At 36.7% G+C, this 15,876-nt stretch overlaps 1 protein-coding gene across 8 annotated transcripts in view; it reads right to left on the reverse strand.

The window, feature by feature from the left end:
* Positions 1–6,573: 6,573 nt before the first annotated feature.
* The window catches only part of MICU3 (mitochondrial calcium uptake family member 3), a 47,942-nt gene continuing 38,639 nt past the window's right edge, over positions 6,574–15,876 (reverse strand). For 4 of the 8 annotated variants that reach the window (XM_068681508.1, XM_068681507.1, XM_068681504.1 and 1 more), the window contains 2 exons: positions 15,044–15,118; positions 6,574–9,002 (listed from right to left, as the gene is read on the reverse strand). In XM_068681508.1, coding sequence (XP_068537609.1) covers positions 15,050–15,118 — 69 coding nt within the window. In that variant the 3' untranslated portion in view covers positions 6,574–9,002; positions 15,044–15,049. The remainder of the gene's footprint in view (positions 9,003–15,043; positions 15,119–15,876) is intronic. The other 4 variants (XM_068681506.1, XM_068681502.1, XM_068681505.1 and 1 more) reach the window with 1 other exon arrangement.

Genomic DNA, 15,876 nt, shown 5'->3' on the forward strand with positions numbered 1-15,876 from the left:
TAATGTCTAATCTGTGGTGGTTTGCAAAGGGGTTTTGTGCCCTGGCAGGAATATGCTGAGGTAGTTTTGTGGCAATGCGATGTAGTTTGGGAAGTTGTCTTGCCCTCTTATACGTCTGCAACCTCCTCCCTTCATCGAGAGGAGACATCATGAAGCTTGAAGCTATGAATCTCTTATGCAGAATATGAGCCCCACAAAGTAAAGGTAGCTGTTCGTCTTGGAGGGGGTACGTCTGAATGCAAAACTCATCTTTAGGACCCAAGCAAGACATTAAGCTCTTTCTTCTAATAGGAACATGAGATTTTCCGCCTGGAACACAATTCAACAGAGCAACCAACCAGTTCTTTAGCTTTGAAGATGCAGAAATGGACGCTGGGTTAAAAAGAACCAGCTCCCAGCTTGTCTCTAAGAACAATTGTTTAGGGCCAAAATCTGAGTTTCCTTTCTGTTACACAAAGGTCCAAAGAGACTCCTCCTCCCTTCTCAGTTCGGTGCTGCCTAGTCTTAAGATTTTCAGTACTCAGTGGTGTGTGTACCTCAGACCCTCATATTTTGAGAGGGATTGCACTCCCCTTAAGTAATACGGGAATCCCGTTTTTCTGTCTCAAGGGGGAATGGTGTAATCACTGCAGATTGTGGTTGTAATCAATTGCCATGTAAATTAAGGCCACGCAAGTACCTTGGAGTGTTTCATCTTCCCTTTCATTTGTAGTATTCTGTATCATAGCAATTTAATCCCGCTCATGTGTTTTCAGACACGTACTTGGAAGTAAGTCAGAGGGACCTCTCTCAGAAAAGGCACCTGGTGTTTTGAGTTTTTCTAGGGAATAGCTGCTGGAAACTGTATACATAAGTGGAAATAAGATTTTGTGTTGTACCTGGGGGTCTATGGAAAGCTTCTTAATTCTATCACTATTTTATAAATGTGTTATTTTACCAGTCACCATACATACATCGCATGTTTGGCCTAATTCTCTAATGTTACAATATCCATCTCTTTGTCCCCTCATGTTTATGAAGGGTACAGGAAAAAGGTACATTATTGCCTTGGCTTATGTTTCCTTACAGTTCCCTTAGTGTTAAGACGGCACCTGCCATGCTGCTGTATGTATGCTAGGAAAATAGTTCTCATGAAATTAGAATTCTCCTGTAAACCATTTAAGAATGCCTTCAAGGATACAGGATAGGCAAAAACAGATGCCAGGGAATGATGCTAAAAGAACACTATGTAACATAGTAATTAATTCTTTATGATAATAGTGGTTATACAAAACTATTTATATAAAGAGGTGGCAGGCTGCCAGAGATGCGGGAACAAAAAGATGAAGGGTTACAAAGACCTCAAATTACATCATACAATTTCTGGTTAGAAGAATTGTATTGCCCCTTCATGGAAATGGACTTCTGTAGTCTGGCTTTCTTTTTTAATGGCCAGTACCATTCTCCTCTTGTTGCTCAGATTCTATAAAAATTGGTACTTCACTGTTTAGTATAATTATTAACATAGCTATTATTACAGAATCACAGAATTTCTAGGTTGGAAGAGACCTCAAGATCATCGAGTCCAACCTCTGACCTAACGTTAACAGTCCCCACTAAACCATATCCCTAAGCTCTACATCTAAACGTCTTTTAAAGACCTCCACGGATGGTGACTGTACCACTTCCCTGGGCAGCCTGTTCCAGTGTCTAACAACCCTTTTGGTAAAGAAGTTCTTTCTAAGATCCAACCTAAAACTCCCCTGGCGCAACTTAAGCCCATTCCCCGTCGTCCTGTCACCAGGCACGTGGGAGAATAGACCAACCCCCACCTCGCTACAGCCTCCTTTAAGGTAAGTACCTTAAAGCGATAAGGTCGCCCCTGAGCCTCCTGTAACGCAGTGTTTTCTAGAGATCCAAAATCATGGTCATTCTGGTTCAACGCTAGTCATCTTTATGTCCTAGCATGCAGTAAAAAATATGAAAGATACTCCTGTGAAAGTCTGGGGGGCTCCATTTCATTGAGAGCACCACCTCTAGATGAAGAATTACATCACAGTTGTTGCTGATAATGAAGAGTTCCCTGATATGCAAATTATTGCATTTCTACAATGTCCACTGTGTGTGGATGGCAGTTCAGGGCACTGTGGTGCATTTGGGAAGTGACAAAATGTACTAGGACTTCTGATCTTAGCAAGTCATCCAGATAGAACAAACCATAGTAGATACGCATAATACGTAGACATCTAATGAAATTACACTGGCATCTTGAATGTATTTTAAGATGTGCTAAGCAGTTTCTGATAATCAACCTTGTAAAGTAAAAGCAGCAAAATAGAAGGAAACGTCAAGCAAAGGAGAATGTTTAATATATGGCAGAGAGAAACAATCTATTATTGATAATTTGGCATAAAAAGCCTCTTCAGAGCTCAGTTCTGTACCAGTTTGAATGGTCATAAAACTTCAAAACAATAATAAAAAAAAAAAAGCAAGATGAGCCACAAAAGAAAATAACTTGAAGAACAACATTTATGTAAATTGACAGTGTTCTTGTTAATGTACATGTGATTTAAATACCAGAGTACTGCAGTAAGAGAGCATTTGTCAGGCTTAGATTGGGAATTCAGCATTCATTTAGTTTCCTAAGGATTTAATATCCAGGGCTGGCCATAGATGTTCACATTTACAGCCCACTCATCAGTTACAATAAGTAGCTGGAAATACAACACGTGTATCCAGCTCATTACATTTCAGCTATAAAATTTCCCTGAACTCTTAAGACTACCATTACAACAACCGAGTGTGAAGTAACAAGACTTCATATCATGAGCTCCTTTTAACGTCACAGATTTACTGAATGCTAAAATCATTTGAAAGTGATAAAGCATTATTCTTCCTACAGTCTCATAATAGTTTTAATTTCATTTTAAGTACAGTATTTTAGAAAAATGTTTATCTGGTCAATTAAAAACTCCTGAACTAGGTATATACAGAATACAGTGAGTGCTAGATAAACACACATGAAAATGCTCTTATACGTACTTCTTTCAAATAATCTTTATGGCTTATAGACTATGAACATCTTCCCCTTTGTGTAACCAATCCACTATGATGGAATCTTTTCTCCATCACCAATTGTTCCGCACATGAAGTGGAAGAGGAGGAGGGACAACAGGACAGGAGGATAACTATTTGCCTTCACACCAGTGCAATACACAGACAAAAAGGTAGAAGCAGGAATCTGCATCAACACAAGACACCCAGACAAGCTGACACACATTGTTAATTAGACAAACCAGTGGCTCTGCAGCGATGTTCTTTGACCTTCACGACAGGCCATGTGCTGCTTGCTTCTCTCCAGTGTTTGGGAGATGGAGCGCGCTTGCTGCACATGGAAGAAGAAATCTCTCTGCAATGTTTCCTTCCTAAGAAACGAATTAGAAAATGCATGTTGCATGCCAGCTGGACTCAAGTACCATCTGCCATTTGTGGTTTTCAGCTGCATAAGAAAAGCCACTTGATAGCCACTCCTGTCTTAACTATTCTAGCCATAGGACATGTTTTAATTGAACCAATGGCCCACAGGTATTCACCCTCTTGCTCCTCCTTCACCCTATCTAGGTACTTAATAAATTACAGCTGTTTGCATACCAAACCTAACTGTTGCTGTAAGCTTTATTTATGTTCTTTTTCACTTTCCAGCATGTGAAAATTTGCCCAGCTCTCCACGGGAGAGGCTCATTTAGCTAGTTTTCAAGTAATGAAATCTTTCCTGGTGATTTCCTGATTGCTGTTCCAGACTGATATAATACTGTATTTGCAGAGTCTGCCCTCAGGGATGTTGTTCAAAGCTGTATTTAGGCTTATTATCCACCCACTCTGTCACTTTCAGCAGTAATTTTTTCAATGTGTTGTTTATTCCCCCAAACACATTTATCACTCAGGGCTGACCTGTTATGCAGTGTAGTTTGTTTGCTGATTTTAAATGGTTTGCAGTATTTCTGGACATTGTGCAATTCTGTGTGCATTTGCTAAAGAGCATATGTGGCTCAGTATAATACTGCAGAGATTTGAATACCTGACTTTTTTATTTTTATTTTTTCCTCCTTACAGCATTACCTCTCTTGAATTGAGGTTGTAGCTTCTAATTCAGGATTAGAATGAAATGACTTCATTCTTTCCAACCAGAAAATACAACCTCAGGCATATCACCTAAACTGCTTACTGGTAAAATTAGTTATTAAAAAAGCATGGCTAATAGCTATAGCTGTTTAAAAAGGAGAAGGATTATCAATCTAAGAAGGAAATTGTAAATTAAAAATTTGCAATGAAACAGGAGCAGGTAAAGTTCTTCTGCAGTGATATTAATTTCAATTATTTCTTAAACTAAAGTGGATGTATAAGTAGGTAACTCAGCTCTGTCTAATTTCTGAAAAGAAAAGCAACCAGGAGTAATAACTTGTTTCCTTATATTGAATGAATAGCAGCTTATTACTAAAACTTGAAAATTTAATAAGTTGCAGTTCATATACATATTTATATATACAGACTAGGTATTTTATATTACAATTTTTCAACTGGATATTAATATTCTTATGGAACTTTTCTAGTTGTTTTCTAGTGATGTTCTCCTGTAGGAAGAGGAAGAATTTGTAAGTCAAGGTAGTGGTAAAAATTAACGTTACTCATTCAAGATTAAAGCATTCTCCATGTATTTAGTAGTCTTTTTGTGTGTAATATATCCAAGGGCACCATCTGCTGACAGGTTCAGGATGCCAAACAAATGCTTTCATGAATGTTCATATATTGGGAAAAAGTATTGAACATTCAGACCCCACATATATAAGAAAATAGATTAGCTTTGGCTTGATTTTAAGGGGTGTTCAGACTTGATACTGCTATATTTTTTTTTCAGATTGATTTTTGGAATAGTCAGATTTTGGTCTGATTTTTCTCAATCTGCAAGTATTAGCCTGGAGTTCTTTTGCCAGAAACTGTTTCAAACGTGTCCCCAGAGGGACAAGGGAGTACGATGGCTCATCTCTTTGAGAGGGTAATGCAATGTTGAATCAAAGCAAAGTGTAACATTCCTCTATTGTTTTATTCTCATTTTGTTTGAATGCATTCTTATCCTGATATTTAGGAAAAGAGGCAACGAAGTAAAAAAAAAAAAAAAAAAAAAGCAGGCAGTATGACCAACAATATGCTGTTAGTCACCATTAGCTCATATTTCTTCTTCTTCTTCAGCCTGATAACTTTAGAAGAAAGTGCATAAACTTGTGGTGAACGTAATTGGAACCAAGTTACTGTCAAAATGTGCACAGACAGTGTGACTTTAGCCATCAGAAGATTAGCAGGGAGCAGCTAATACTGTACAGGATATTCTGCTGGGAAGGAGGATTTCATCAGAGTTCATCAGGGGAAACCCTGGCTGCACATACAGACTGGGCGATGAGACACTGGAGAGCAGCCTAGAAGAGAGGGATATGGGGGTCGTGGTAGACAGCAAGTTGAATATGAGCCAGCAGTGTGCCCTGGCAGCCAGGAGGGCCAACCGTGTCCTGGGGTGCATCAAGCACGGCATCGCTAGTAGGTCGAGGGAGGTGATTGTCCCGCTCTACTCTGCGCTGGTGCGGCCTCCCCTCGAGTACTGTGTGCAGTTCTGGGCACCACAGTATAAAAAGGACATGAAACTGTTGGAGAGTGTCCAGAGGAGGGCTACGAAGATGGTGAAAGGCCTGGAGGGGAAGACGTACGAGGAACGGCTGAGGGCACTGGGCCTGTTCAGCCTGGAGAAGAGGAGGCTGAGGGGAGACCTCATCGCAGTCTACAACTTCCTCGTAAGGGGGTGTCGAGAGGCAGGAGACCTTTTCTCCATTAACACCAGCGACAGGACCCGTGGGAACGGGGTTAAGCTGAGGCAGGGGAAGTTTAGGCTTGACATCAGGAGGGGGTTCTTCACAGAGAGGAACACTGGAACAGGCTCCCCAGGGAAGTGGTCACTGCACCGAGCCTGTCTGAATTTAAGAAGAGATTGGACTGTGCACTTAGTCACATGGTCTGAACTTTTGGGTAGACCTGTGTGGTGTCAAGAGTTGGACTTGATGATCCTTAAGGGTCCCTTCCAACTCAGGATATTCTATGATTCTATGAGAGTTCAGACAAGCTAGTAGCACAAAGCTGCAGGGTTTAGCTGCTACCATTTTATCAGAATTTACAGCTGCACAGGGCCTCAGCGAGTAGTTCCTAGCATCCACTAAATAACTTTTTGCATTGTTACAGTCTTCTTAATTCATGGAAGAGACCGAGAGCTGGATTAAAAACGTCAAAGCCTTCAGTTCCTCAACTTTTACTTAGTTGCAGCATATACATTTTCTGGTCTGACAGGAATTTGGAGGATTTTGAATAAGCTTTTATTGAGCACACTGACTGCTGCCTGTCTGAGGGGTGCCCCCACAGCAGATGGCATTTCCCTTAATATTTTGTTTTCACCTGCCTTGTGATGAAGAGATGTTCTAATGCAAAGTGCTTGCACACCCATGTTACACAAAATAAAGATCAGTAACAGAAGAATGATATATACTGCAAAGAAAATAAGTTTCAAGTGCATTTATTTTGAAATAAACAAGAATATTATATGCATATCTTCATATTCTACATTACATAAATTATTATTAAACACAAGAAAAATACTCTTAAAAACTAATCTGACATTTTCACATTCTATTTTATATTAAGTGCCTACAGTTAGGAAATATATATAGAAAAATGATAAAATTGTCTCTAGCCAGCCTTAAAAGCAAAGTGCACTATTGCCTAGGGTAGTGGAGGAGCCAAATGATGATGGTGCTGCTGCCTTCTCTGCAGTGAGGACCACTGTGAGCAGGCAGCAGGGACTGAAGATGAAGGAGGGCAACTCCTTCAATAACTCCCTATCCTTTCTTCCCATTTTTTGTCCTTCATTGCTGAAGTAACAAATTGGGTTTCACATACACTGACAAGAAGCAGTGAGACAGTTCTGCGTACCAAGATGATACATTGAATACCAATGATTCCCTAAATGATCACATGGGGATTGCAGCTTATCCATGTTCTGTTGTGTCAGTTCAAGAACCTGTATACAAATCTTTTTTGATTTTTGTTGTCAGAGGTTTAAGCATGTCAAGTTGGAAATTTGGTAAGTATTTATCATGAATTAAAATAGCATCTTCCAAAAGCTTTCTGAACTGGCTCTTTCTTAGATTAAAACCACACCTAAAGAGACATTCTAATTAGCCTTTTTTTTAATCTTTGAAGAGGAATTTCTTAAACAGCCTGCTTTTCATTTTGTTTTGATTTTTAAATAGAGGTAATTCTTATGATAAATTAAGTATTTATGAACTTAGGTGTTCTTCCACAGATGCTATACATCTTTTCCACTTGCATGCAATGTTAAGATGGTATTCAAACAACATGCGCTAAACACAATTTTGAAATGTTTGCTTACAAGTACTTGGAGTAATAGAAGATTTAAAACCATTATTTTGGTTTTGTCTTGTCAACCAAACAAAACACTTACCTTTCTGGTAATATTAATTTGTTGACATTAGTTTTAAAGTGTGTCTATCCAGATAGAAATCTTTCAAGGCACAGACTGTTCCTAAACATATACAGATTTAGTTAAGGTCCAGTGAACCTTTTCAAGTATGATATAAAAATTGTGTTCATGTTTCTTTAGACCTAATTAGACCACATAATAATCATTTTGAAAGGGTGTAAGAAAAAACATGGCTACTGAATTGCAAAGAAAAAAAATAGAGAACAGAAAAAACAAATTAACAATGTCCCTATGACTGTTTCAGTAACACCTAAATGTACAGGACATAAAAGGTCATGGTGGCTACTGACTGTCTGTAGTCTCCATCACCTTATTAAAACCCAATTTATGTCTAATATTTGATGCATAATAATCAAATAATATAACTGAGCATTACTCTGAGCTGCTGCATGCATTTGTTTTCTTTTGCTTTTTAGTTTGACACAAACACAAGTTATTTAACCATTTTCCAGATGCTGCATTCCAGAATAGCAAATTAGATGACAACAATTTCTACTCAATACCATGTCTTACTTCACATAAAAGTGCACTATTCACAAGAACACATGAAATTTTACTCTTATAAGTGAATTTATACATATGGAAATACTGTTTAGAATAAATATTATGAAGTGTTACTTAACATGAATTTGAATATTTTGACTTTCCTTCAGCATATTGCTCATAAGATATCTTAAAATCAATATAATTTTTTAAAAGATAAATTAATAAAAATAATAGTAAGACTTAGAGAATCTCAACATTATAGTCCATACAGTACCTCTCTCAGGTAAATACCTATCTTTCACATTATGACCATAATATTATTACCATTTTCAATATAACTGCTTTGTTATAGCTTCTAAGAGTTTAATTTGTACATTCAACTCGTATGTAATTGTTATGCTACATAACGCACTCTCATTTCCAATTCAGCGCAAACATTTAGTAGTGTTCTTCTGAAAGCAAATTCACAGTCTAAGTTGATACGGGCAGTTTGTGTTCGTTGCCAAAACATTTGCTTACCCAGGTGTAATCCTTTTTTGTTTTCCTTTACGTGACAAACGTATCTCAAAATAATGACAAATATTCAAAATGTGATCTTAAAAAAAAAAAAAAGACTTCTGCCAATCAGAGGATAGTTTGTCATTTAAATAAATACATACTGAAAACTGTCTGTAAGGGTTCATAACCAGTACTTTTAGTGGAAAAGTTGTCCTCTGTTTTCTAACACAGCTGGAAGATTCACAATTCACCTGGGTTAGCTTGTTCTTCATCCAGAATTTATAGGAATAAATATAGTTCTAGCCAGTGCACGTAATCCTTATTTCTTTCTTTATCTTAGCATATCTCGTCTCCGAAATTGCTTCCATAGATCTCTGAGATGTTCACTGGTTACAGTCATCACACAAGAATAATATTCCTTCCAACCAGACTTCGGACTCTCCTGTGAAAAATGAAAACAGAATTGAAAAAAGATGTTTTTTGCTCTGATACTACATTAAATTTTACTCAGACTCATACAAACTAGATATATGATTTAATACTAAAATAATGAAAGATCAAATACTTTTATGGCTCAAAAGTACCTACGATGAGGGTTATAAACCTTTAGGTAGGGTAAGATTTCAAAAAAACATCCTCACCTCACAGCACACAGCATTCAACCAAAGCCTATTTATATTAAAAGCTGTAGTAAAGGACTATTCCTAGTCATTCAGATGTGTCTCCTACTCTTTATATAGTTTTGTTTCTTCCTTCTTCATGTTGACACTGCACCAAAAAAGTTCACCTCTAGCATGAACATAGACAGCTATTCATGTTCATTCATGAAACTGAGGGATTAACAAAAGCCAAATATAACAAAAAGTAGATGATATGAAAGCTTCTTTATACTAGGTTACCTTAAACCTAAACTGCATTGTAGCTCAGTAACATTATTAAGTGCCCATTGAATGGAGAGGAATAATGGCCAAAGCCTGTCCTGGGAGACTAAATAGCCTGTATGCTGTCTGCAGGCATAACTGGATCTCCTTATTTCTTCCACTATACTTAATTTCACAAGTCTGTTTTGATAGTGTGTACACAAAGACAGAGCAGGATAGCAACTGGGGAAAGAAGCTAAGGGAGGAACAACTGTTGATGAGTCAGAAGCATTTTCAAGTAATTTTCAATTGTAATCCCTCAGCATCTACAGGAAAATGGTTACAGAGTCAAGGTGAGAGACTGCTTGTTTTGGTTATCTAAGTGAAGTTGTGAAAAATATCGTGCCATCACACAATACCACCCATTACAGAATGAAACCTATATTCCCAAATATCCTTATTACTATTCTTATTACTCATGGTGTATAATTAAAATCATAAAGTATTATGCAGAAGTTGTAAATACTCAGAAAACAATCCAATCCACAGCAGTATATATCACAGACTTTAAATGAAATATTAGAAATAATACTTACATTAATATGTAATTTATGGTCAATTTTATTTAAAAATGCATTACTTGTACAATGCATTGCATTATTTAACAAAAGCACATTCAGTTGATTAACTGGTGCTTTAACATATGCATTTACTTTTTATTTTATTAAACGGATTTGGAGAAATGTTCATGGAAATCTGTAAGAGAAATGCTAAACTACATGAACTGTTCACCTACTTCTAAATGTATACATTTTTGTTGTATCTACTCTTAGTGTACTAAACTTACAGAAGAAACATCTTGTCACATTGCTGTCTGATATCTTCCTATTCCAGTGGAATATTTTCCTCCCACTGTATCCAGAGATGTTTGTAAGGGTCTACTCAATTTTAGTACCAAGTCTGACTTCTGTAACTGCCAGTTACATTTGTAAAGTGACTAAGGTGTGGCTATCCCACACTTCTTACTTCTGCTTTGGAGATGAGTTAAGCACCAGGCTACTTCAGTTTTTATTTTTTGTTTTTAAAAGTTCTCTCTTCTGATAGAGGTATTCAATTATTGTATAATAGTAAAGTATGGAAACTAACAGCTTTTGAAGTATTAACTACATGACAAACCAGAAGATCGAAGATAGTAATTTATTATTGAAGTATGAATAAAAATGAGGTTCTAAATTCATGCTTAAGCCTTTCACATCTTTCTCAAAGTGAAATTTCCTTCCCCAACCATTCCTATTTCTGTTTTACCTACTATTACTTCCTAAAAAAAATTAGAAATTGTAAAACCCCACAAAATTCAGATAATCTAACAAACAGTTTTTGTAATTCAAAAATCTTAAGGTATTGAATAAATCATTGGGATATACATCTCCATTTCTAGTTTTACAATTGTGACAGAGTATTTATGCCAATACTGTAAAAGTCAATACAATCAGAATTAACAGCTTAAATACCTATTACAGTTACTGAATACAGAAACAGTTTATCAAACAGCATGTTTGAATGGATTAGAATTCCTAATGAAGTTGGCCTCTAGCATCCTGCTTCAGAAATGAAAAGAAAGATGGAGAGGGACTCTTTGCCAGGGACTGCAGTGATAGGAGAAAGAATAATGGTTTTAAACTAAAAGAAGATTAGATGTAAGGACGTAAGGAGGAAATTCTTTACTATATGGCAATGAGGCACTGGCACGAGTTGCCCAGAGGAGCTGTGGATGCCCCATCCCTGGAGGTGCTCCAGGCTAGGCTGGATGGGGCTGTGGGAGGTGTCCCTGCCCACAGCAGGGGGTTGGAACTGGGTGGGCTTTAATGTCCCTTCCCATCCAAACCATTCTGTGATGCTGTGATTCTAAATTAACTCTGGAAGGGCTTTGTTAAAAATTTAATGGATAGCCTTTTCTTAACATGTTCAGAGTACAGTCCTCCTCTCAACTCTACTCATCAGTTCTTTAGTAAAGTTTTTTTTTTCCTGTTCTCCCTACAGTACATACAAATCAGTACACCTGCTGATGCCAAGCCAGGTTCTGTGCCCTGCAGCAAGAACAATGTAGAAAGACAAGCTCTCCAACAACATTGTCAGCTCTTTAGATCACAGGGAGCTTGTATAATTAATCCCCAAGGACAGATTTTCATTATTTATTATAAGGGTATAACATTCTTTATGCTGTGAAGCAAATGGCATTTGTGCAATTTAGAGAGATGCACTGTTCAGCACAATGAACTGTTTATCCCATTTCAGGGTGCCAGTTCAAACTGTGGTATAATCAGTGGTAAGTATGCCAAAAATCTGCATTTTTTTCATCAGAGTTCTAAGTTTACCACAGTAAGTATACTGAAGCACAATAATCTTTACATTTACATTTGGAACAAAGTAAAATTCAGTGAAACCACACTGTATCTAATCTTGGGGTGCGGTCACAGCAGATTTTTGTATTTCGCATAATTTATGTTCTGTGTTTTGTTCCATTCTGTACATCAGAAATTGTACATCAGACTGGAATTTAATTAACAATTGAAACTTTTCAATTTCAAATCCCCAACGAATCAGTCTTCATTCTCTTTTCCATTTAAAAACAAAATAGAAAATAATTCTTTTTCATTCACTTTCACCTCACACTGCATAGCAAAGACAAATTTACTTTCTCCCCAATAGCTAACTCTAAACCACTTCTTAAATATTTTGACTAAAGTTTCCATCACAAAAGTTTGTAACTATCTTTAAGAAATACTTATAACATCAAATTATAAGCTATGTAACATTTTACACAAAAGGAGCTCAGAAGAGCTAACAACTAGATGTTAACGTAATCCACTACAAGAGACAAGGAGCAGTTACTCAAGTGATGAGCAGTGGCTGACCAACATGTCTGTAGGGAAGAAGGAATTTTACATGTATGAGGCTTATACCACATTCTTCACTGCACAAGGAATGTGCATCTGATATTGTCCTACACAAGCAAGCTTTTGATACCAGAAGCATTCCATCACTCAGGAGTTCCAGGTGGCAAGAGCAGGCTAAATTAAACAGCATCTCTACACTACTATCATGAGGCTGCCTGTGATCATGGAACTGCACATGGAATGACTTTGTTTTCTCCGTGCTGTCTCCCAGTGTGTACTGTTATTCATTATTCCATTTATTCCATTATTCAACTTCAAAAATTTCCCTTTAGAGTGACTTTATACAGACAAAATACAGATAAAATCTCCCTTTATAAATCTCTACCGTGTATGTGTGCAAATATCTGTATACGTTAATATAGGTTTTCTTCTTAGAGTTTACTCTATCTTAACACTCAATTTATTGCCTGAATTCAGACTCTGTCAAGATGTCTAGGTATGTAAACTTGATGCATTTATCACAGTCTCTGTTTTTGCCACTAAACTGATTTTATTAGGCATGATGATTAGACATTGGATTCTTTTGTGTCACTTCATTTTGCTCCAGTCAGCCACATAACCTTCACTGAAGGTATCAGGAAAGCATCGTGACTGTATAATGTTTTGCCTATGTCCTGTAACAGCTGCTCGCTATCTTGACAAGTTCAGAGTTTAAACAACACTTGTGCAATTACAATGCAGATTGTACCTGGCAATGTAAAATGTAAAACAAACAAACAAAAACAACTTAATCAATGGCAGAATTAGTGGGGACAAAAAGACACAGCATGATATTTAAAGATATGGGAAAATAAGAAAGGAAATTCTGAAAGAGTCAAAGTTTAAAAGAGATTAAGTTACAGTCATTTTACCTGAAGCTACAAATTTCCTCTTATGTGATTGTTGAGCTAAACCAACATTTTAGTAATCCAAGTATTTCATTAGCTATTTATAGCTACATAATATAGCTATATTATAGCTATAATATAGCTATATAATTAATAGAAATTAATTGGCTGGAGAAACTAGACACTTTGTTAAGATCAATTCTCCTTTTTTGTTCCTTACGTACTAGTAAAATGTTTCAGTATTTAGGTTATACTAACTATATGTTAACAATTAATCAAAATAATAAAGAAATAATCCTATGGTTATTATTATTCTAATGTAACAGTATCGTGTATGCAGATGAAATGGAACTCATGTTCTTCTGTGAAGACAAATCAGCTGCACAAACCTGGATATGCCCCAAGCTAGCTAGTAATAGTAATACTGCATTTCAAAAAAGCATCCTTCTCAAGAGATGTGACACTTCATTGGAAAAAGAAAAAAGTACAAAAAGTACTAAAGACGACAGCTTGGGACACATGCCATGGGGATGTGTCAGTAGTTTAAGTATTATTCTTTCTCCCTTCCCTATCTTGCACAGGCATCTACAAAAGAAAAACATCTGAGGGACTGGTAAGCTGGTGGGCTACCAGTACAAGTAAATGGACCATACCTCTCATTCTTAAAGACTTGATTTTCCACTGTGCTGGAAGCCAGCCACCACCTCTGGTGGATAAGCAGGATCCAAGGAAATCCTAATGAATGAACCTATATTGTTTGCTTTCCTGCCTGTTTAAAAGTTAGGGAAGAAATATTTAAACCTGAGACATCCAGACATGTCTTCTTGATATCTTCAATTGATCTTCAAAGATCAATTAGATGAGAAATCTCAGCTTAATATTATTCCTCAGAATTTAAAACGTTGGGGGAGCCATAGTCAAAACATCCGAGTCAAAAGCACGTGAGATGCATTGGCTACTCCACTGGTTCACTCACACACCACTGGCTATGGGGTTTTGTTTGGTACATCTCTTTGTTCCTCCCCATTGCAAAATAATAAATCTGGGACCTATATTAGCTGCTGCTAATGGTCTTCATTAGCAACTGCTGCAAAGCCTATAAACATAAACAGGAAAAAGGTGCTGGCACCAAAACCATCAATTGCAAAGGAGCAAACTCTTGCCTTACGCAAGGGAGTTTAAGATTCAAACAAACATTTCTGCTGTGTCCAGAGTGGTTTTGCAACATGTCTCCAGAATATTTAAACTGCATTTTTTACACTTCACAATACAATTTAATTGTAAGAATGAATATTCATGTGGTGGATACACAGAAACAGCCATGGTGGTCATGTGCAGTCACAGTGCCTATTTTTGAACACTTCTCATGTAGAATAAATTGTGCCCAAACCACATTTCTGTTTTCAAAAGCAACTGTATAAATCAAAGAAGAATCAAGTTACTTACTGGCCCTCAGAGAGAAAAATTTGCTTTTAAAATCTTCATTGGTAAATATTTATTAGCTCTACGTACTTGAGAAATTACTGAAAAGATGATCACAGGACAGACAGAAAACAGTAACAGAAACTAGGAAAGAATGGTTTTCCCTATTCCAAACATAGCACAAAGTTGCAATTGGCTTACAAAACATTGACAGCATGAATTAGTTATTGCCAACTCCAGAATAAAATCCTACCACTTCAGTCAAAAACACAACATGACATTTGGAGCTACTATATTGCTTACAATCAGATAACTTAACTCCTGAATTCTGAAATGGGAAACAACGCAGTGACAGTTTAACATTCAGCCATTCCTGCAAGCATGCCAGCACACTCAGACTGGGCAGCTAACACATACCGTAATTTATCTGCTATAGAGTTCCTTCCTCACGCAGGATTTGAAAGTAGTATACCTCTGTATAGGTTTGTAGCCCTGTGGAGCAGAAGATGGAGAAGTGCGCAGATGCAGACAACATGTGAAGGCAGCCAGTTAAGCATAAGACAACAGTATCATGAAAATACAAAAAAAATGGCTTTAAGTGACGAATAACTAGAAGATACAGTATTGTATTTGTTAGGTAAAACCTTTATCATTTAGTCATCAAGGACTGAATCTTTCAGTTTAAAAATTTAATTTATAAAGGAAGGGGAATCTACTTGGATATTTTTAAACTGAAAAAAAAAAAAGGAAATAACTTTTAAACCAAACAGCAATCAGAAAAGAAGCTTTTCATTTTAAGTTTATGGCAATACTCTAACTGACCACTTGATGGCAGATTATATACTAGTGTGCTTCAAAATAGTAAAACCATAAAAAGTCTCAGATTATGATACTGTGTTCCAAAAAGAGAGAAATTTCATTTGATAAACTCTTTAAGATTTTGTTTTCTCAAAACCATACTTCAAATACATGTTAAAATGAACATTTATAATGTTTCTATAAGGGGTAGCACCTGACATCAAGTTCAAAAATTTATGGCTCAGTTTTTAAATAGGACAAATAGGACACAGACCTTTCAGAATTCCAGTTTCATCACACTTGAGTAACTCTTTGCTCTTGCTTTAAGTGCCTTTACTTTAGTTGCATTATATAATTACAAATGCCCTTTTTTTTTTTTTTTATAATACATGGTTCTAGTAACAAGATTTGTAATATGCTCAAGATTCTTCTGGGCAAACATTTTCATAAAG

The sequence above is a fragment of the Anas acuta genome, chromosome 4, assembly GCF_963932015.1.
Source record: "Anas acuta chromosome 4, bAnaAcu1.1, whole genome shotgun sequence".
Lineage (NCBI taxonomy): Eukaryota > Metazoa > Chordata > Aves > Anseriformes > Anatidae > Anas > Anas acuta.